At 37.5% G+C, this 22356-nt stretch overlaps 1 protein-coding gene across 8 annotated transcripts in view; it reads left to right on the top strand.

The window, feature by feature from the left end:
• Positions 1-22356, top strand: part of ralgapa2 (Ral GTPase activating protein catalytic subunit alpha 2) — a 182610-nt gene that overhangs the window by 23599 nt on the left and 136655 nt on the right. For all 8 annotated transcript variants that reach the window (XM_079854349.1, XM_079854348.1, XM_079854347.1 and 5 more), the window contains exons 2-3: positions 2902-3012; positions 7026-7075. In XM_079854349.1, coding sequence (XP_079710475.1) covers positions 2902-3012; positions 7026-7075 — 161 coding nt within the window. The remainder of the gene's footprint in view (positions 1-2901; positions 3013-7025; positions 7076-22356) is intronic.

Below are 22356 nucleotides of genomic sequence, written 5' to 3'. Positions count from 1 at the left end.
AAGCACCTTACCCAGCCAATCAATAAATCCAAAATAAATGCAAATAATCACATAAAAGTTTGTATTATTAACTTATCCCATTTATTCATGAAATAATAAAAAAAATCACTATCAGGACAGATCATAAAACAAAGTGCTTAAAACTATTTTGTATTTGAAAATCTGTAAATTTAAATGTAAAAAGTGACTGATTTGAAAAGTGAACAACAATGTAACATTACACATTACATAGGAAAGTGTCAGGTCTATTATTTTGCATTTACACTCCAAGACTTAACTCAGATCATTTGACATACAGTATCAGATTGTTTTGTCCCATCCATTGCTATGATTATCAATGTCTATCAGATTCAATCGCACATTTAAATATGGTTGTCAATCCAGAAATTTTGCAACGTGTTGTTAGCAGCAAGCAAAATATATATTATATACTGAAAGCATATATATAAATTACAACGTGATGTACACAAAGCTGCGCTCTTGCAAAAACTCCCGTTATGATCAATGAAGCTGTGCAATGAATCTATTATTGCCGTTGTGTTTATAACTGACGAGAGTGCAGAACTGGCGCTGAACAGAAACTCTGCTGTTTCGAGCAGTATTGAGTGGATCTGATGGCCATTGTGCACATGCTAAACAGATATGTCTTTGATTGGGTACAAAGCTTAACACTGCAAAAACACGTTGTAAATATAAACTTAATTAAACTTTATATTACCAGCTAAATCTATGTGAATGTATTAAAAATATTTAATATATTTCCCCATCATGCAGACTAAAGCGAGGCCCATACGACTGAATTTAAAGTCAATATTTGCCATGAGTCCTGAGAGTATAATATCTCTCTCTCTCTCTCTCTATCTCTCTCTCTCTCTCTCTCTCTCTCTCTCTCTCTCTCTCTCTCTCTCTCTGAAACACAAAAGTAATACACAGACAAAGTATGTGTGAGGAGAAAGGCAGAAAAGTTTAAATCCATCTTCCAGTGCCAAATTATAATGTGCAAGTAATTACTCTTTGGCCTGTAGATCCAGTCTAATGACAGATTTAAAGTATCCATCCTGATTTTACATCTTGTCATTATTTAGGATGTCTACTTGCCTTAATCAGATGTGGATTTTCCCTGGGCTAGCCCACCCATCAAAATGTCTTTCAGCTTTTATAGCTTTTTATGGTAATATCAGTGCCAGAGATGTCATTTACATTTAGATTTTCATATTTTTTTTCTCAGGAATTGTTAATATTCGGTGGGCAGTCGCCTAAGATACAGTGTGTAAGCACCACTGGCCCTGTGTAACGACTACATCCACATTTGTGTTCCCGCAGCTCTGTCAGTCTGGCTCCAGGCAAAATATTATTTCAGCCATCAAATCCATTCCTTGTCATCATCTATCATCTGTCCCTACTGCTATTAAAAATCAGGCCAGTGCCACTACTACAAATTGGTTGCAAATGCCAGTTCCCCTGGAGCAGCTTTGGGCTGCTTTAATGGTTTTGTTTAGGAAAGAGGAAAGAGCAGTGCTCAACGCTAAAGAGTTTAAATGTTTTGTTGTTATTATTATTATTATTATTCTTGGTTTCATTTTTTTTTTACTTGCCCTGCAAAAATTTTACTGGGCCCACCACAAAAATGTAAAACATAAGATGAAAGCTTTATTATTTTTGTAGTTTTTGACCCATGTATTGTAATAAATAGGTTTATGACACCAAATTTCAGATACCAGTAAAATGTCACAATTCTCAATTCCAATGTCGATCAGTACCACTGCAAAAAATACTAGGGCAACTAATATGAATTTCAAACATTATTAAAGACAAGTAAACAGTCAGTAATAACATAAGATAATCAAATTGCAATAACATAAATAAATACTTGGAACAAATGGAACAAAGATATAAATATGCAAAAACTCAACTCGTGAGTCATATTAAATACAGCGTATTGCGCATAATCTGCGCATATCTGGCTTACTTGAACACACACATCACTACGCAACAAATAACGGCACGCTTGTTCATTTGCATTGAAGCAATAGCAAAGATTAAAAAGCATCTGGTTAACAGAAAATACATTGTTATTTCCCAACATCCTCATTTTTTTTATGTTCTTTGTACTGAATTGATCTGTCCACCTGAAGCAGATTTTTGGTGATGAGGATGAAAGAGGAAGGGAGGAGATGGTTAGATGACAGGATTTTGTTTGAATAAGAAATGAATGTATGAAATCCAAATTTTATAATATATATATACACGTGTCTGTGTGTGTGTGTGTAAGCTGTGATGTAGTTTATTTCTTTTTTCCCTTTTTTGGGGGGGCTAGTAGAAGTTCTGAATGGCCGGAAACTTAAAAATTTAGTAGTCAAATTGGCCGGTGAGTGAAAAAGTTAATTTCAGACCCTGGTGGTAAAAGATATACTGTATCTTCACGCCGCCCTTTAATTACAAACTTACAGGGATACACAGGAGAAAGAAACAACCAACCTAACAATGCAAGACGGGACTAACTGAAACAGAGGGCTTACATATACACAGAAATCAAAGGGAGAAACTAACTAGACACACCTGAACTAAGGGCTCTAATCAAATCTGTAACTATAGAAACTAACAGGTGGGGGAACGGAGGCAACAGAACTAATGATCAAACCAGAAGCAATTACAAACAATAAACTTGACAAAACAAACTCAAACCGTGACAGCCATAGTCTGAACCAGTTGATTTTACGATCTCATGAAAGCTTTTGTGTCGGGATGAAATCTACTAACAGTCAACATCTATATGCATGTCTCTAAATATTTTGGTCAGCATTTAATCATATCATATAGAACTGCAGTGTCATCTGGACTTATTGTGTATTATTTTGTGATTTTTGTCTAATTCTTTATTTTTGATTATTTTCTCCACAGATATTATTGACAGGAATGAACTGAGGACGTTTTTTGAAACCAACTGCTCACAGATTTATTTTATCTTCTATGAAAATTTCATTACACTGGAAAGCAACTTAAAGCAAAAAGGTAAGACATGTTTGTCTGCTTTCTGGAGCTTAAAATGCAGTGGCTGAGTCATTAGCCAAGTTTCCATCCACTTTTTGCACTGTTTTGTTATCGACAAAGTGTATATGCGTTAAAAAAAAGATTGTGAAATTTGCTGTCTCCGGCCTGTTTCCATCCAATTGGCCTTTTACCGATTAAAATGGTGTGCGTAATGACATCATCCCTAAAAAAAAGCATTGTTGCATAAGTTTTGTTGTATCGCTAAAAATCTGCCCTCAAGTCGTTTCCATAAATAGTGTCGCGTATATCGCAAATTATATTGTAGGCTATCTTTTGCGTATTTTTATTTTTTTTTAAATGCAGAGTAATAAGACAATTGGAATTCGCCAGTTTACTGCTTAATATTTTCACGAATAATAAGCCTATTAATTAGGAAATATTAGGAAATCAGAGGATCACGTCGAAGTGGGACTGCCGGTCTGACAGGACTGCATGTAACCTTTGTGACGAAGCCCATTTGGACACAGGGCAGCTCATTTGTCATGTAGTCTATGCAAAATTTAAGGGTTCATAATAAAGGTTGGCAGTACAGTGAAATGTTCGGTCATATAGCAACAATATTTAATGTAAGTCTTGAACATTCGGTCAAGCGAGATGCGGATTGATGTGGCCGAGAACATATTCAGATCATTCAAACCAAAACAGTTATTCTTTCTGGTTTCAAAGTTCAGTAACATCAAATTGATCAAAAACATCTTGCTGCTGATTTTTTTCAGCGACAGATGCAGATTTTATTTGTGGAGCCTGGCCTATTTAACTTTTTTATATGGTCTTGCTTAACTAATGCCGTCTTAACTATTCTTAAATTCGTTTAGAGCTTTAGAGTAACCCACTTTATTTTTCTAATTTGTTTGAGATAAAAACATATTAGGCTACATATTAATAAATGGTATTTATAAAATTGTACACTGTATAGGCTAATTCTGTCATGTGTCACATTTATTTGCGTTAAAGCACTTTTTATTGACAAAAGGTGTTTCTAAATTAGTTTTTCGCGATATTTGAAGTATCGACCTAGAATTTATGCGCTAAAGTTAAACAGAAAAAGATTGTGTCGACATTTGCAGAAAAATTATCGATAATTGGCATTTCTATCCGCTATATCAGTAAACATTTTGATGCTCTAAACCTTTTTCCGCAAAAAAACCCTTGGATGGAAACCTATTTTCATGTGTCTGCCAGTGGATCAGATCAGGGGAGGTGTGTTTATAACTCTCTAGGCTGCCCTTGGTCTATAGTTTACAGAATTAGCTGAGAGAGATTTTTTTTCTTAAGAACAATTATATATACTTGAAATATTTCCAAATATCAGAATATCTAAATGAATCAAGTGCATGTGTTTCTATGTGCATGTAAATAACATTCATAAAAAAAAAATTTACCTAAAGAGTTTGCTCTTATAAAGGTTATATCTTTTCCATAAAACTGCTGCTATCCCTTCAGTTTTAATGACTGCGAAAGTGATCAAAATCAAAATATAGTTGAAGTCTACACTTAAATATCTATTATCTGCTGATAAATATGCAATATCATCCGTTACTGATATTTAAAACAAGAAATCATCAATCAGCTAATAACTGATAAGGTCTTGGCAATTTATATATATATATATTGTGCTTCTACTGTAGGGCGTTCCCAATCAGGCCCTGTTTACACGAGAACGCTCGCGGGTGAAAACGTAAAAATATTTTATCAGATGTGCCTTTCGTTTAGACGGCGACGGCGTTTTCGGGGCTTAAAAACGCAAAAAAGTGAAACCACCCTCCAGAGTGGAAATCTTAAAAACGCTCCACCGTCGCGTTTCCGTCTAAACGGTAAAAATGCAAAAGTTTGCTAGACAGTGAAGGCACCGATCAGTGCTTCACATTGCCACCTAGCCGCCTGGAGTGCATACTACATTGAATTTCACACACTTTTGCGTCACCATGTGCACGCAGATTTCCCCCCGATAACGCTCGTCTAAACGCAGAATAAAAAGTGATCACTTTTACGTTTTCTCTTCAGATCGTTTCCGTGTAAACGTAGCCTCATACTGTATAGCTTAAAGGCTCTATTTCAGTTTCATGCTACATTAGTAGGTAGCTTGCTTGTATATAAAGGCAGCCCACAAAAGTTGAAAAAGAGCTTTTGAATAATGCATGATTCTTCCAGGAAAAAAAAAAGAAAAAAGATTCAGTCCAACACTTCCTCAGCTTGACGTAACAGCCCTGCTTCGCTGTTGCCTGTATGCCCCCTCGTGTGAAGTTAATGAGGCTTTTGTTTCTGTTGAATCCCATCTCTGACCAAAGTGTTTTTTTCTGCACTGTATTCAGTGAAGGTCACCTGTCTTTCATGCTGAAACACAGTTCTGCAGCAGAAGTATTTGTTTGAAACGTACACCTCTTTATTTCCCTGAGGAGAGTGGTGTTGTGATTCAGCTGAGCGGTTTTTAACTTAGTAACTTTTTGGACAGGAATTAAAATCTTGGAACACAGATTTGCGGTGCTGATATGCAGCAGTGCATTGTGGTAATAACTACATTAACCTTATCAACCATCAATATGAACAAACTCCTAACCCTAACTCTTTTTCCTGGGTCAAAAATGGTCTTCGTGGTGGCGTACGAACATGGTCATCCGCACACAGAGTGCTTTATCCATGTGACCTGCGAGCCCAGTACTGACAGTAAATGCAAAATAAATGCAAAGAAACAGTTTTTACTATTAACTTATCCTATGTTTTCATTAAAATTTAAAATTAAAAAGAATCACTATCAGGACAGATCATAAAACAAAGTGCTTAGAACTAGTTTATATTTAAAAATCTGTAAATTTACATATACAAACTCACTGAGTAACTGATTTGAAAAGTTAGTAATAAAATGAACAGTAACACATTACTCATTACATAGAAAAAAGTGGCAGAGCTGCTATTTTTTTGCATTTACACGGCAATACATAGTTTCTCTTTGTGAGCTTTGGTTAGAGGTGGCTGAAATGCAACTTTACACACAACTGTCAGCCTGAATGAAGAGGTTCTTGAGACTCCAGAGACACCAGCAGCTTCAAATACCTGTTCGCTGCTCAACAGTTGCTTCTTTATAGCTGTCCTTTTAATACTTTTCTTTATTTTTTTGACAGAAACTTTCCTTAATAAGCCTTTATCTGACCGAGTTCTCTTTTGCTGTAAATTACTCACAAATTGTATGATAGTTCGATAATCTCCATTCAGTTTTCACACAATATTAGCCTAGTTGTTTTCATTCCTTTTGCATAACATTGCACCATTTCATATGTTTGATTATACCATCTGGATGCCCAAAATTGATCGGATGAATGCATGTTTAAACCACTTATTGGACCTATAAGTTACTCGCCATTCTAAACTAATTGGTGCTGTATTGAAACGCATACACACACAGTAGCTTGCATATCATGCGCAGATCGCACACAGAATCATTCAGTGGCTTAGAAATGTATTGTCAACACTGTTCTGTGATTTATCAATAAAATAGCTTAGAAACTGAAAAGTTCTAACATATATTTCTTAGTAACTAAAACCCACAGCTTCACTATTAGTAGAGAGACGCTGCTAGGTAGAACGTATTCACGCACAATCACTCTCTCACTATTGCAGTCATATAAATGTAATCGTGCTACTTTATCTGTATCTGATTTACAACAAGCAGAATTCTGTGAGAAATATAATCACCCAAAGACAAAATAACTGATAAAAATAAGCTGTTATGTAGGAGCAATAGTCTTGTAGGCAGTGCTGTGTCATATGCCGTAGCTGTGTACAAGGCAACCCGCGTTCAATCCCTAATGTATGATCATCACACGATCATCATTTTCATGACTGATCATCTGTGTCACTGTCACTTTAGAGCACTCGGGTACTCATGCCGATCCCTAATTCATTGAAGGTCAACATGTTGTGAACAACAAGAATGAATCTGAAATTAATTATTACTAATTATTTTGCTTTTCTTTCAGGGAACAAATCTCAACGGGAGGAGCTGGACTCCATCCTCTTTATTTTTGAAGTAAGTCTTTTCAGCATGCACCTTTAGCATGCACTTCATTAGTGTTTAAACTTTAGTGTTGTTTGTTGCTGTTGAGTATCTTTTGGCATCTCTGGATCTGTTGATGTTTGCTGCACCTGCAGCTCTAAGGAGGTTTTGCATAGATGCTGGTTTTCTTCACAGAGCAGGTTTTTCCACTCTCTCTCCTGCTTTTCCTGGAGGTGCCGTCCTCCCTGTGTTTTTCCCGCGTGGTTGAAAAGTAGACTCTAGTTTGCAATACAAATAGGCAGGCAGGGCATTCTCTGGTTTCATTGCTCAGGGAGGTGAACAGTCTTTCTTTTTTTAGGAAAAATAGAGTCTCGGTGTGATAAGAGAGTTTGCGTTGCATAAACAGACATTGACTTGAAAGGTCACCCTGGGGAAATGCCTTTAATATGTTTAATCAGAATAATTCACATTTTCACATTTATTTGTATGTGAATGTTTCTACATTACAATTTAGAATAATCTGTCACAATAGGTGACTGTGTCAAATTAATGTCCACTTATAAAAAATGTACAGTTCTAAAACAAATCATGTAGTTAGCTAATATCATGTATTCATTTTGGCAGAAATAATGATCTCATTAAAGAAATTATTACCAATTCATAATGATTACAAATATAGAAAATGGTAGTGCATATATAGAAAAGGCAGTGGTGCATGTTGATTCAGAGTTGGCATCATCTGAAGTCCTCACAAGGGGGTTAGCGTCACCTCTTCTCAGGTGTTGGGCATCTGAAGTCTTCATAAGAGGCTGGATCCAAACTGGAGCTGACATACTCTCTAGTTACCTTGGGATGGGACAGATGGAAGATAATTAGCATAGCTGCTGTTCATAATATTTCAAGCAAAAGATAATCATGTGCATTTGATCTGATATAACTGGAGTGCAAGGCTATGAGGTGCATGTGAAGGTTGAGTATGGTAACCTATACTCGCAATTTGTCCTCTGCATTTAACCCATTCACACACCCGGAGCAGTGGGCAGTAGGGCTGTCACTTTTCGTTCGAAAATCGATTGCACAATCGATCAGACCAACCAACGCATGTTTCGAAAACGAAAATAGAGAATCGATTATAAACGGTCTTTTTTCTCGGAGCGCGTCCAGCTCGTGACGATACGCGCGCAGCGAACTTGACTCTCACAGCAACTGCAGGCTCTGACATACACACAAAACAGCAAATTCTTCTTCTTCATAATGTGTCTCTTTTTACAACAAAACTGAATTCTGCCGGTATGCAGACAGTCTCATGCATGCAGATACAGATTCGGGCTACGGTCTACAATCGCCTACGTAGGCGAAATTTGTTTAACTTTTCTAACCGTAAACACAGGCATGTTGAAGACTGCAGTAATGTTGTTCACTGTTATGGCAGTCCACTCTGCTTATTGTTTTTCGAGAATGTTGCACTCCTGTTTGTCATTGTGCAGGAAACTTCACGCCAATAAATCATCAGGAATATTACTGACTTGTGCGCGTCTCAAGCGTCCTCTTTATGTTCGTCCTAATGCCTGTTAGTTGTCCGTGAATTTGCCCATATTTGGCGTTTAAAATGGAAACGTCTTTAGACATGGAAAATCGATTTTACAATCGATTCAATGAACACTTATGTTTAAAAAATCGAACAGGATTTTTTCACAAAAGTGACAGCCCTAGTGGGCAGCCATTATGCGATTAGGGGGTAGTCATTCCCTCAGTCATTTCCTGCCGGTACTGGAATCGATCCAGCAACCTTTGGGTTACTACTCGGACTCGCTAACCATTAGGCCACAACTGCCCTAATGTGAATGCTTGGTAAAAGAGATGTGTCTTTAATCTAGATTTAAACTGGGAGAGTGTGTCTAATTCTCCAACATTATCAGGAAGCTGTTCCTGAGTTTAGGAGTCAAATGTGAAAACGCTCTCCCTCCTTTTGTGGACTTTCTAGGTACTAGGTACTACCAAAAGTCAAATGTTTTGTGACATTAAAGAGCATGATGGATTGTAGGGTGATAGAAGATCAGTTAGGCTAAATAGGCTACACAGGAGCTGAACCGTTTAGGGCCTTATAGGTCAGTATCAATAGTTTGTAATCGATACGGAACTTAATAGGTAATCAGTGTAAAGATGATAAAATTGGTGTTATATGATCATATTTTCTTGAACTGGTAAGAACTCTAGCAGCTGCATTTTGGACAGTAGTTTGCTTCTTGAGGATGTAGGACAAACCCCTACTAGTTCATTACAGTAATCCAGTCTAAAGGTCATGAATGCTTTTCTGCATCAGAAACTGATAGCATCTTCTGTAGCTTAGTGATATTTCTGAGGTGGAAGAAGGCTGTTTTTGTAACATTTGAAATGCAATTATTGAAAGACAAATTTCTGTCTAATAACACCCAGGTCTTAAACTTTAGAGGATGAAATAACAATACATCCTTCTACCAAATTGTATTCCTGAAGATTCTGTGTACAGGGTTTTGGTCCAATAAGTAATATCTCAATCTGAATTTAATAAAAAAATGTATTATCAAAATTTGAACACACTTGGTCAACTTGGATAATTTGGAGATTTGATCTGGTCGTGATGAAATATACAGTATAACTGAGTATCATTGTCATAACTAATTCTGTTTTCTAATTATATAACAAAGGGGTAGCATGCATATTGAAAATAGCAGGGGGCCTAAAACAGACCCTTGTGGCACTCCATAATTTCCTGACGTTAACTTAGATAATTATATATTATATAGATTTATACTAAATCTATATATTATTAAAAATAATATTGTTTATTTACAAAAACAATTTTATCCCCATTTATATTAACAATACTGAATAACCATTACTTTAATATATCAGTCTTTCTACTCTTTAAGGCAAGTTGGTTACACCCCAGAGCTGCTATTGTATGTAGGCAAAATGAATAGATCATATGTACAATACTTGAATAGGGAAACTATCAGAACCTGTCTAACATGTTTCTGGTCAGTAATAAAATATGACAGCAATAGTATCATAAACTTTTTCCAGTCTTTGTCTATTGTCTGTGCTATTTCTCTCTTGGAGTTATGACTGCTAAAATGTCTTTGTAATCTTTTAAACTAGAGTTGTGGCTTTCTCCTAACCTCCTTGCACAAGTAGTCATCAACATGGACGTTATTGCTGTGGTCTCTAGTAGTTGTTGTTCCATCTTCTTTGTTTCTTCTTTGATTGTGAAACAACAGTCAGGGCCTGTGTTGCCAAATTGTAGACTAGATGGTTCAAATTGCTCACGGTTCAGTTTGTATCATGGTTTTAGGGTCACGGTTTCGGTACAGTTCGGTATGTGCTACTGTATGTTCATGGAAAAAAAGGACTTCTGTCACTTAAAAAAAAAGGAAATAAGAACAAATTATCTAACTACAAGCAACAGCACAAATAAATACAAAAGAGCAAAGATACTAATAAAATAAACAGTGCTTTTCAGGTTTTTCAGGTAGTGCTGGCATTAGTTTTCAGGTACAGAACTTGAATAAAGTAATCTAGGATACTTATCAAGACGGGCATGTTGGCATTAGGGATGGGCACTAGTATGTGCATGACAGCGACGATCAATCATGAAAACGATGATCGCCCAAAAAAACCCTAAAATATTGATCTCTTTTTCTGATTGGTTATTGCGGCATTTGGGGGCGGTTCCTGAGGTCTGATTTGTTAGCGTTAGACAGCACGCCTTCCAGACTGGCGAAATAAAGTGAAACTGGATTTGAAAACGCGCACTGCAGTGAATCACTTTGATCATGAAATGCAGTTTAGTGCAAGATGTGCAGCGCCAATCTATCATACCCCCTAACATTATAATGAGAACACGATTGTAAAAGAATTTTGTAAATTCTTTGTGCTTTAGTTTTTCAGCGCGCCGAGAGCGTGTCCATAACGTCAGAGTAGCACGGTCACGTGCACATTTGCGTCTTTTTGTGCAGATGTAAGTTGTAAGATTACTTTTATCTTGTCTATCTGATTAATCTCAAATAAGAAGCGTTTGGCTGAGTTTAATAACCAGCTAGCAAAACGCTGCAGTTTACCGACTGTTATACCATGGGCTGTTTAAATACTCGATTCTGATTGGCTGGAAGGTGTGCAGTAAAACCGTTTAATGCACAGGTAGTTCCAGTCAGTTTGATTACAGTTCGAAATTAATCCGCTACATTGGTAACCATAGTAACACAGATACACTTGCAAGCAGAGTGAGAGACGCATATGAAAACGTTTAGGTAGGCTTAAGCAACGAGGGGACTGTAGCTGCTAGACTTTAAAGAAGAGATCGACGCACACAGGTAACGTTAACTCGTGCACGCATCTCTCTCTCTCTCTCTCTCTCTCTCTCTGTTCCTTCTCCTTCAGTTCTCTGTCTCTCTCTTTTAATAATGAATTTAAATAAATGTGAATTCATTCAAATAAAAGCAATCCGATGGCTCTACTTTATTTAAAGCAGACGGAGTGCAAGAACTGACGAGCCTAAACTTAAGAAATAACCGTCATTTTTACACGTCTGTTAAAAAATTACACTGTAAACATCAGTTACAGCTTTAACTTATTTTTAACTTGGCAAATAACCAAGGTATAAGCGGGATAATCCACGGCTAGCCATGCATTAAAGAATTTTAATGCACTTCGTAGAGGCAACCACCCTCCGCTTCGCGTCGGGTGGTTCTTCGCCTCTACGTCGTGCATTAAAATTCTTTAATGCATGGCTAGCCGTGGATTATCCCTTACTTAATTCACTCTTCAGTTTCAGCTCAAATGGAATGTCCAACATTATTGACTATGATTGGGTTATTTGAGACGGTCATATTCCTTTTAGATCGACTTGATAGGAAAACATCATTGATGATATTAATAATGCAGCAGTGTTATTTTTTTTTCACATTTTTTATTTAAAGTTGTTTCTTGTTATGGCTTCGAAAATGCGCAATGATGACTGTAATCACTTTCTATCATGAAAAATAAAAATTAAGTGCAATATGTGCAGCGTCAGTATAGCATTATAATGAGAACAGGATCGTGATAGAACCATAGACTGTAAAAAAAAGTAGTTCACATGCGCATTCACGTCCTTTTGTGTAGATGCAAGTTGTAATATTACTTTTATGTTATAGGATATCTGATTATTAATCTAGGATGTGTCATAGAACAGGAGATCTCACAGGAGATCTGACATAGATCTCAAGCAGCTATTCTTTTTTTCTATTCATACGTTCATGTTTTCATAGACATGTTTTCATGTCATATTTTTATTTGTCAACATGAATTGTCATAACAGTCTTAAAATATTTTAATTTTAATGACGGACACGCCACGCCCACGCCCTCGAGTGTTTAAATTGGCAAGGCTTAAATAAGTTTAGTTTGTGCTGTTCAGGTCTCACCTGCGCTCGCGTGTTATCAAAACCTCAAAAGCTCGATATGTTCGAGCATACGGCAGCACTCTCATTAAACAAAGTCTTCAAAGAGTGACCGTTTTGTCCACGTTTTTTGTTTTTATCACTACTGTAATGTATTGTAACCCACTCGAAACAGTCTTGCGACCCACCAGTTGTTTATAATATTGACTATGTACAGCGGAACAAGCTGTAAGCTGCCAGTCAGTAACTTGTGTGCGCGTGATTCACATGCTAATGGTTTGTCAGAGCTGCGCACTTTTATTGACTTGCACAGTTTAATTCTCACACTTTTAATAGTATGTATAACTCCTACCTTAATATAACAGGCTGTGTTACTATGAGGAATGATTACATCAAAATGTAGATCTGTATGCAGGTACGAGGTACTTTATCTGAATTAAATGCATATACAGTTGGGAGAACAAGTATTTGATACACTGCCAATTTTGCAGGTTTTCCTACTTACAAAGCATGTAGAGGTCTGTAATTTTTATCATAGGTACACTTCAACTGTGAGACGGAATCTAAAACAAAAATCCAGAAAATCACATTGTATGATTTTTAAATAATTAATTTGCATTTTATTGCATGACATAAGTATTTGATCACCTACCAACCAGTAAGAATTCCGGCTCTCACAGACCTGTTAGTTTTTCTTTAAGCAGCCCTCCTGTTCTCCACTCATTACCTGAATTAACTGCGCCTGTTTGAACTCGTTACCTGTATAAAATACACCTGTCCACACACTCAATCAAACAGACTCCAACCTCTCCACAATGGCCAAGACCAGAGAGCTGTGTAAGGACATCAGGAATAAAATTGTAGACCTGCACAAGGCTGGGATGGGCTACAGGACAATAGGCAAGCAGCTTGGTGAGAAGGCAGCAACTGTTGGCGCAATTATTAGAAAATGGAAGAAGTTCAAGATGATGGTCAATCTCCCTCGGTCTGGGGCACCATGCAAGATCTCGCCTCGTGGGGCATCAATGATCATGAGGAAGGTGAGGGATCAGCCCAGAACTACACGGCAGGACCTGGTCAATGACCTGAAGAGAGCTGGGACCACAGTCTCAAAGAAAACCATTAGTAACACATAGGGGTGGTTAATCTGTCTGATTTTCCGATTCGATTCGATTGTGATTATTGAAGTCCTGATTCGATTACAGTAGATTTTCAATTATTAACGATTCTCGATTAGCGATTATTGATTTGCCATTTCACAACAGTAAACGAAAATACACTACAAAGTGATTGCAGTATTAAAAAAGTCAGCTGCTGAATTACTTAACTCTTTTATTGAGTAACAACAACACAAAGCACTTTCTGTGTCGTGTAGTTATAACTTAAGAATTATTTGTATGTAGCTTTTGTTCTGTAGAACACAGAAATGAATACATCACATTGTGTTGTGACTCATCAAGTTGAACTAAACAATAACAAATAAATGAAAGGCTTATTTCCTTTAGGAAGTAGATCAGAACCAACATACTGTAGAAATTGGACAATTTTCTTCTAGAAAGACAAGGTGTTCAGTTGCAGTCGAAACATGTCAAGGTAAAGAAAAAGTGTTTTCTCCACCTGAACACCTTGTCTTTCTAGAAGAAAATTGTCCAATTTAATCATTAAGAAGACAAAATGAACATTTTTGAACAACTTACTGCTTCAATTAGTAACCTACAAAGCCACTCTTATACACAACTAAATAATAAAGAGTTATGACTTGAAATGTTTGCTGTATACTACAATCAAAAACAGCTTATACAAAAAAAGTGAATGAACATCTGCAGAGAGCACAGTCAAAATGTAACTTTTTGTGACTGAAATTGCACATATTGCAGTATAACGTACGTATAACAGATCGGTTTACACAGTGTACTGATGTGAAAACTAAACAATACAGAAAGCAGCTCTCATACAAAAATACTAAATAGGTAACAATGAAATTGCCAATTTTACATACGTTAGCTTTTAACGAAGAAGGTGCCGTTCGAATTTGGCGCTCAGCCATCATGAGTCTGTTATGTATGTGCGCGACTCTGTTATGTGCGCGTCTCTGTTATGTGCACGCCACAGACTGTCCGTGCATTGCACATCCGCTTATAGTTCCACCTTTTGCGTTCCGTCAATATTACGTTATTAGAAAAAATATATCTTTTTTTTAGAAAATCGATTTTTTTACATTTGTGAATCGATTCAGAATCGTCCACGTCCGCATCGCGATGCATCGAAGAATCGATTTTTTCCCCCACCCCTAGTAACACACTACACCATCATGAATTAAAATCCTGCAGCGCACTCAAGGTCCCCCTGCTCAAGCCACCGCATGTCCAGGCCCGTCTGAAGTTTGCCAGTGACCATCTGGATGATCCAGAGGAGGAATGGGAGAAGGTCATGTGGTCTGATGAGACAAAAATAGAGCTTTTTGGTCTAAACTCCATTCGCCGTGTTTGGAGGAAGAAGGAGGATGAGTACAACCCCAAGAACACCATCCCAACCGTGAAGCATGGAGGTGGAAACATCATTCTTTGGGGATGCTTTTCTGCAAAGGGGACAGGACGACTGCACCGTATTGAGGGGAGGATGGATGGAGCCATGTATCATAAGATCTTGGCCAACAACCTCCTTCCCTCAGTAAGAGCATTGAAGATGGGTCGTGGCTGGGTCGTGGCTGGGTCTTCCAGCATGACAACGACCCGAAACACACAGCCAGGGCAACTAAGGAGTGGCTCCGTAAGAAGCATCTCAAGGTCCTGGAGTGGCCTAGCCAGTCTCCAGACCTGAACCCAATAGAAAATCTTTGGAGGGAGCTGAAAGTCCCGAAACCTGAAGGATCTGGAGAAGGTCTGTATGGAGGAGTGGGCCAAAATTCCTGCTGCAGTGTGTGCAAACCAAATACTTGTTCTCCCCACTGTACATCTCTCTCATTTTTACTCAAGTGTTGGCACGAGTGCCATAGGTTGCCGACCATACTCGATTACTAAAATAATCGATAGCTACAACCCTAGAAAGATAGCTTGAATGCAGGGTGTCTATAGGTGAGTCAGTGGTGTAAAAATATATTTTGCTGAGCAAATTGTGTATATATTCAACATATCCTCCTACGTTAGGGTGTTTTTAAAATACCAGCTCTAGTAGCTTTTTCTGCCCTTAAATTCAAAGGTCATGCTTATTTTAGATGGAAATATTCTGATGATTCCTGAGCTAATGCTCAGCAAACACAATTATATAAAAACTTGACCTGAAGCATATAAAAACCTAACCTGAAACTAAATTATTTATAGAATATTACGTAATTAGATAAAAATGAATTACATGAAAGAACCACAATAACTATATTGTTGTGGAGTATAATGCTCTTACAGCATCATAAAAATGAGCTTTGAAATATCAATAACATGGCTGCCGTATGAAGAGACACTGTTTTTTTTGTTTTTTTTGACAGCAAATGAGAAGAATGGACTTTGTGCTCAAACTGAACATCTCATTAGCTTGAACATTTCTTTTAAGCTTTTCCCGTTTGCATCAGCATGCTGTGTAGTGGAGCGCCTGTGTACAGCGACAGCAGGAGACCAGCCATTAGTAGATTCACGCTGTTAATGCAGCATGAAAGCTTCACAACCTCCATCTTACACAGGCCCATCTCCACCAGCACACCCTCATTTCTCACTCATCCCGTGTGACACCCGTCCTGGCATGGCTGCTGTTCTGTGTGGTGCCGCGCTGGAAGGGATTACGGCGAACACCTCCATGTGGGTGTCTGACCCCCTTTTTATGGGTCGGCAGAGGAGAGATGATCGCTCTGTGTGGGGGGCTGGTATTGTTCTCCTCCTCCTCCTCCTCCTCCTCCTCCTCCTCCTCTCCTCTCTCTTTGTGTCTGGCACCATCGAGACATCCAGCGCACTCGTGGATCATGGCTACGTTCTCCTGAGTGTGGATATGTGGTGAACACACTTTCAAAAGCATGCACACATGTTTATGTCTTGTTAATGTGTAAGCTGAAGATCGTGCTTGATGGCAGCACCAGGGTTATTATCATTAACTAAAACCATAAAAGCACCTTTGCAGCTTGAAACAGACGGTGGCTGAAATAAAATATATATAAAATATATATATTATTTTAATTAATCGCATCCAAAATAAAAGTTTGTTACATAATATATGTGTTAACTGTGTATAATTATTTTGTGTATATAAATACACACATATGCATGTATATATTTAAGAAATATTTGCATACTGTATATATATATATATATATATATATATATATATTAAAAAACACATTTTTCTTAAATAGATACATGCATATGTGTGTATTGATATATACAAAATAATTATACACAGTTCACACACATATATTATGTAAACAAACTTTTATTTTGGATGCGATTAATCGCGATCTGCTAGTTGCCAAGGCAACATTTCTTATTTAACTAAAACTGAAAATTAATAATATAATATACTCTGTGTTATTGTAATTTATATTAGTTTTTAATATATATATTAAAAACTAATATAAATGACAATAACACAGAGACAAATTAAAACTTCAAAATTAAAGTGGAAACAGAAAATATAAAAATAAAATGTAATTCAAAATATTAACAAAAAGCTATAATGTAATAATACTAAAATAACCCTGCACAGCTCAACATCCTGTTATTTGTTTTTGCACAAATATATGAATGCACAAAATGAGTGTAGCCAGCCCATAGCAGCCTTGCCCAGGCATATTCACTATGACAGCATTTTTCAACATGGTTTGAGTGGTGGCGAGTCCGAGCAACATGGCCACAAAAACGATTGACAGAGTTTAGCTGCTTTATGCAAATGCACAGCGTTAAGACAACTCAATGCAGGCAGTGAAGGTCACGTGATCTGGCGCTTGGTATCATTGGGTACCGCAGTTGAGAGCACTACAGCAACTTGGCGACCTCCAGAAATTTGATTATCTTCTGCGCCAACACACCTTTAACCAAGAGTTTCTGTGCAAGCCAAGATATTTTGATGGTAACTTGGTTTTTATTTCTGTTGCTTTTTACTTCTTGTCACATACCTTCAATGAAATCTCATTGGTCAAAATCACATAGATCTATTTTGAAAATGAAGTATCTTTTGAATCTGATTCACACAGCATTTCAGTGTTTAGTGTGGACAGGCATATAACGTGATGCTGGAAACGTATCGCCTTTCACCTGTTTAGGACACGCTGTTACAGTTATTCCATGTGTAGTGAAATCAGCCTTTGTAGAATAAACAGATCAACTTTCTCGCCTTTCTTCGAGACTCAATACAGCCATTACAGTCTGAATTTAACTCGAGCATTCTGTTGTCTCAAACACACACTCATGCTGGCTGCTCATGAAACTACTTAGATGATGAATGAGAGCACTGTTATCACCCTTGATAGTCATTAGCTTAAGGCAGTTCCTTTGGCATCTAGATGGGCACATAATGGGGCTCGCTGTGAGCTGCCCACCGACCCGTCACAGGTGCCACACACACACACACACACACACAAAGAGCCTCTTATGGAAGAGGGGAGATGGACACATTTGCATGGCTTCCCATCTCCTCTTAAAACGGTCCCAAACATCTCTCTTAAGATCCGCATGAAATCTGAGATCTTCCCTTTATGACTGGCTTCAGATCAACACAAAGTAACTATTTCCGTAATCTGATGTATTTCTGACTGAAACAGTAAGGGATGCTCTGATCAGGATCTTTGCAGCCGATACAGATTACTTTTTTTTTGTTTTTTTGTTTTTTGTTGTCATCATGATCGGGTTATAACGATCCTGATCATTCTTTATATAAGTAATAATTAAGCTCTCTGTTGAATTAATGTATCTGTGTCAGGCCTTTAAAAACTGGGCTTATGCAAAACACTATCCATATTAGGATACTCCTAACTGTCAAACTGAACTTTAATTACAACCCATAAGGTGAAGTTAAACATTGTCCAATATGTGACTGAGGACAAAAACAAATCGAAACACTGCAACTCCTAAATGAACAAAATGAGTAGTCTGATACAAAAATGATCAGGAATATTATTCAGCAAGTGCTGAGTGTTTGTGTTCCTCCTTCCTAATTCCTACTTAAGAAGGTAAGGCAGGATTCTTGGCAGGATGAGTGTGAGCGGTTCATGAGTAGAGCGTGAGCGTGTGCCGTGAGCGACTGAGTGGATCGCATGTGAGCAGAGCTAAGCACTCTAATGCTGTTCACTTTCATTATCAACATAGATGAAATAAAAAAAATAAAAAATATGAAACTAGATATGTTTTCTTTAATGGCTATAACACTTACAGAGACATTTTATGTCGTAGCGGGATTTGAGCGAACGTTGTTTTACCGGTGAGCGTGAGCGGTTCATGAGTGGAGCGTTCTGGCATAGAGTGAAATATATTGAGCCGCTCCGCTTCACACACATGCTCTGGGTAAGAGACTGTTTGATTAACATGAAAGGCAAGGACAGCATCAGCTTTATTAGCCAGCTTTCTCTAAGACTATGTTTACGAAGATACTCGCGTACATTTTGACACATAAGTGTGTGTATTTGACCGTTCAAGCCCAGTAAGATAAGTACTTGCGCGCTGTATGAGCAGCAGCTGTATGTGCGTGTGTGTGCTGACTGTGCTCAGAACCCGTCTCTCACACAGCGCGCGCACATATCGCGTGAAACAGCGCCGTTTCTCTGCTTACTGCACGTGAGCGGTTTCAAATAACTTGTTCTTATATCGCAAGGCTTTAAAACACATTGGGTCTCATTCATGAAACATTCGTAAATATACGAGTAAATATGTGAGTGATTTGCGCGTAAAGAGACCTTCCCGAAAACTCTTCTCCTGATTCACAAATACTTCGTAAACGTCAGATGTGATAGTGAAATGTGTGTGTGTGTTAATGAATTCCAATCAGTCGTAAATGGGACGCGCGTGCACGCTCATTCTCAATTACCATAAATCCCGCCCATTAAATTCGACTGACAACTATATATGGGCATCATATTATGACACCAAACGAAGGATTTCAACATGTCTTCTCAAAAGCGAATGAAAAAGAGAAATTTCTCAGATGCAGAAATTGAAGTTTTATTATCAGAAGTTCATTCAAAACGCCACATTTTATTTTCAAGCGTACATAGTGGTGTATCAGGTCCTAAAAAAAGGAAGCTTGGCAGCATATTACAGATGCAGTTAATGGGGTTTCATCTGTTAATCGAACAGTCCCAGAAGTGAAAAGAAAATGGTTCGACATGTAACCCCGTCAAATAAACCCGATTAAGGTGAATTAAAATGCAGCCTTATTAATGAGCAAAACGTTCGGATGTTAAACGCACTATTTACGCGTGGCTGGGAGCAGGTTTCTTTCGTACCAACTTACATTTGGAAAATACGAACATTTTAATGAATCCGAAATTTTACGCCAGAACCTCTTTACACACGATTTACACAAAAATTTGTTCTGCTCGTGTTTCATGAATGAGACCCATTGTTTCTTGAGACCGTGTTATAACTTCACTCTGGTGATGGCATGACTGACATGACATGATTACATGAAGTCTGACGTCATCAATTTGCGATCAGTTGGTGAGATCCGATCGAGCGATTAGTCATAGAATGTGATTATCGGTCGATACCGATCTGCAGCCGATCGATCAGAGCATCCCTACAATGGATGTTGAGGATGAGCAGAAAGACTTCATGGAACATATGAGGCGATATTTAGCATAATGTTCATGCCACTCACTTCTATACAATAATAGTAGGCAACTGGGGACAGTTGAAGCACCATTAAAGTATCATTACACTTGTCAACACGGCTTGTGCATTCTCAGGCCTCAATGTTAAGGCTTTCTTCTAATGGCTCAGTTGGGACAGTGATTCAAATTTTTATTTGTCCTGCCAAAATTTTCACTGGCTCCACCACAAAAAAAGTAATAAATAAATCAAATAAAACAGTTATTGTTTTCGTTGTTTTTGACCAATTTAACATTTTACTTTAATAATAATATTATGGCACTAAACTAAATTTACTAGATTTGCAGATTAATCCTTGCAATTAAACTTACAAAAGTTATTCACTCAATAGGAGTGAGCAATTTTCTTATTGTCTTTTGTTGTTTGATTACACAGACGGCAACAGGAACATTAGGTTGCTGTCACTTTAAGACTAATGCACTGATCTAACATACTGATACACATTCATTTTCTTTCTCTACTCTTTATGTTCCATTAAGACAAAACTGACTGTTCAATAGGATACTCACCAAGATGGGGATTTTGACATAATTTTGTGTGAATTTGTCCGTTCAAGTGCAAAAAGGAAGCAAAGGTGAAGTCCCATTTTTTTTTTTTGCCAAATACTGTTGTGTTCATGCATCATTTTGTTTTTATTAGTGTGACAGCGGCATTCTGTAGCAGAACTAACAAATGTTCAGAACTCCACACACAACCACATTCTCTGTAAACCTGCTTTGTTTGAATAACATGTTGTAAGATTAATTGCAGAAGTTATGATTATCCACTTAAGGAATAGCATTTCCGGGTGCAAGCCTCCACTTATTTTACGTGAGAATACTGTTTTAGCCATTTATGAGCATTATTTACTCATATTACACATAAAAGGTAAGCTTTTAAACTCACAGTGCATACAACAGTCTTCGGGCTCACTGCATCCCGGACACAAATATTTTAACGATACATAAAAGATGAAGCACTGTCTGGCCATCTGGAATTTTCGTATGGAGATTAAGGTCAGGATTGTGATTTTTCAGTAGTTTTACCGCACACTGTGAGATTATTTTAGTACCGTTTGTTGTTTTGCTTTTGACATTTTATTATTTATTGGCAAGTTAACCAAAGGATTAATCGACTAATCAGAAATTAATCAATAGGTATAACACAAAACACACTAATTAGCATTACCTACAAAAATAAGAAGAAACACAATTATTTATAAAAAGTTTAAAAAAAAATCATATGTGATTTGTTAAGCAGGGACTTCCAGGAAAGTTGTTTTACTGTTTTTATGTAATAAGTTTTTACTTGCAAAAACAGTGAATTAACACTGAAATGATATGTAATGCGATGTTAAACCAACTACTGTTTCGTACCATTACTGTATATGGTAAGGTAACATTCAGTTAACCGATCAACAAGCTTTTACTATAGCATTTTTATTTTTTTTAACAGTGCATGAAATTTCATCAAAATATGGTTAATGTGACTGCATCCGCGTCTGTGAGAAACTTGCGGGAATCCCTGACCCGGTTTCGCTGGTCCAGGCCTGAACGCTGTGGTCTCAGGCCCTTCTGTCTCCATAACATCACCAGACCTCTGATCCCTGAATCTCTAATCTCATGTCCTGTGTCTCCTTCCTGAAGCCCATCTGACCGGTGTGACCCTGGGTCAGGGCTGTCCCGCAGTTTGACTTTTTGCCTTTTTGCCTTTTTTTGCTGACTGCTTAGTCTCTAGTGAACACGGGGCACTTTGCTGATGGACATGTTCCTCTACTTCTATCCAGTATGGAGCCTCATAGAAGCGCCTCTGACCGCACCACAGCATATGTTGTGTGTTTGAGTGTTATATATGGTTATGTTCATGTCATGTGCAGTTCGGTTATGAAAGAGAGTGACCACCACACTCTAAAACTTACTTGGCTTATACATTTTTTTTTTTTATGAAATAATTTGCACAACTAACCAGGTATGCACATTTGGAAAGTGAATAGGGTCAATATAGATTGAAGAAAAATGACACGTTTTATTATGTTCTCCACCTCATGTGACTTTCAGGACTCTTAAACAGTTTTAAGAGTATGTTGATATACAACTAGTTTTCCTCACGAATGC

The sequence above is a fragment of the Squalius cephalus genome, assembly GCF_949319135.1.
Source record: "Squalius cephalus genome assembly, chromosome: 20".
NCBI lineage: Eukaryota > Metazoa > Chordata > Actinopteri > Cypriniformes > Leuciscidae > Squalius > Squalius cephalus.
The sequence above is the reverse complement of the archived record's forward strand: the minus strand, read 5'-3'. Positions and strand labels throughout refer to the sequence as shown.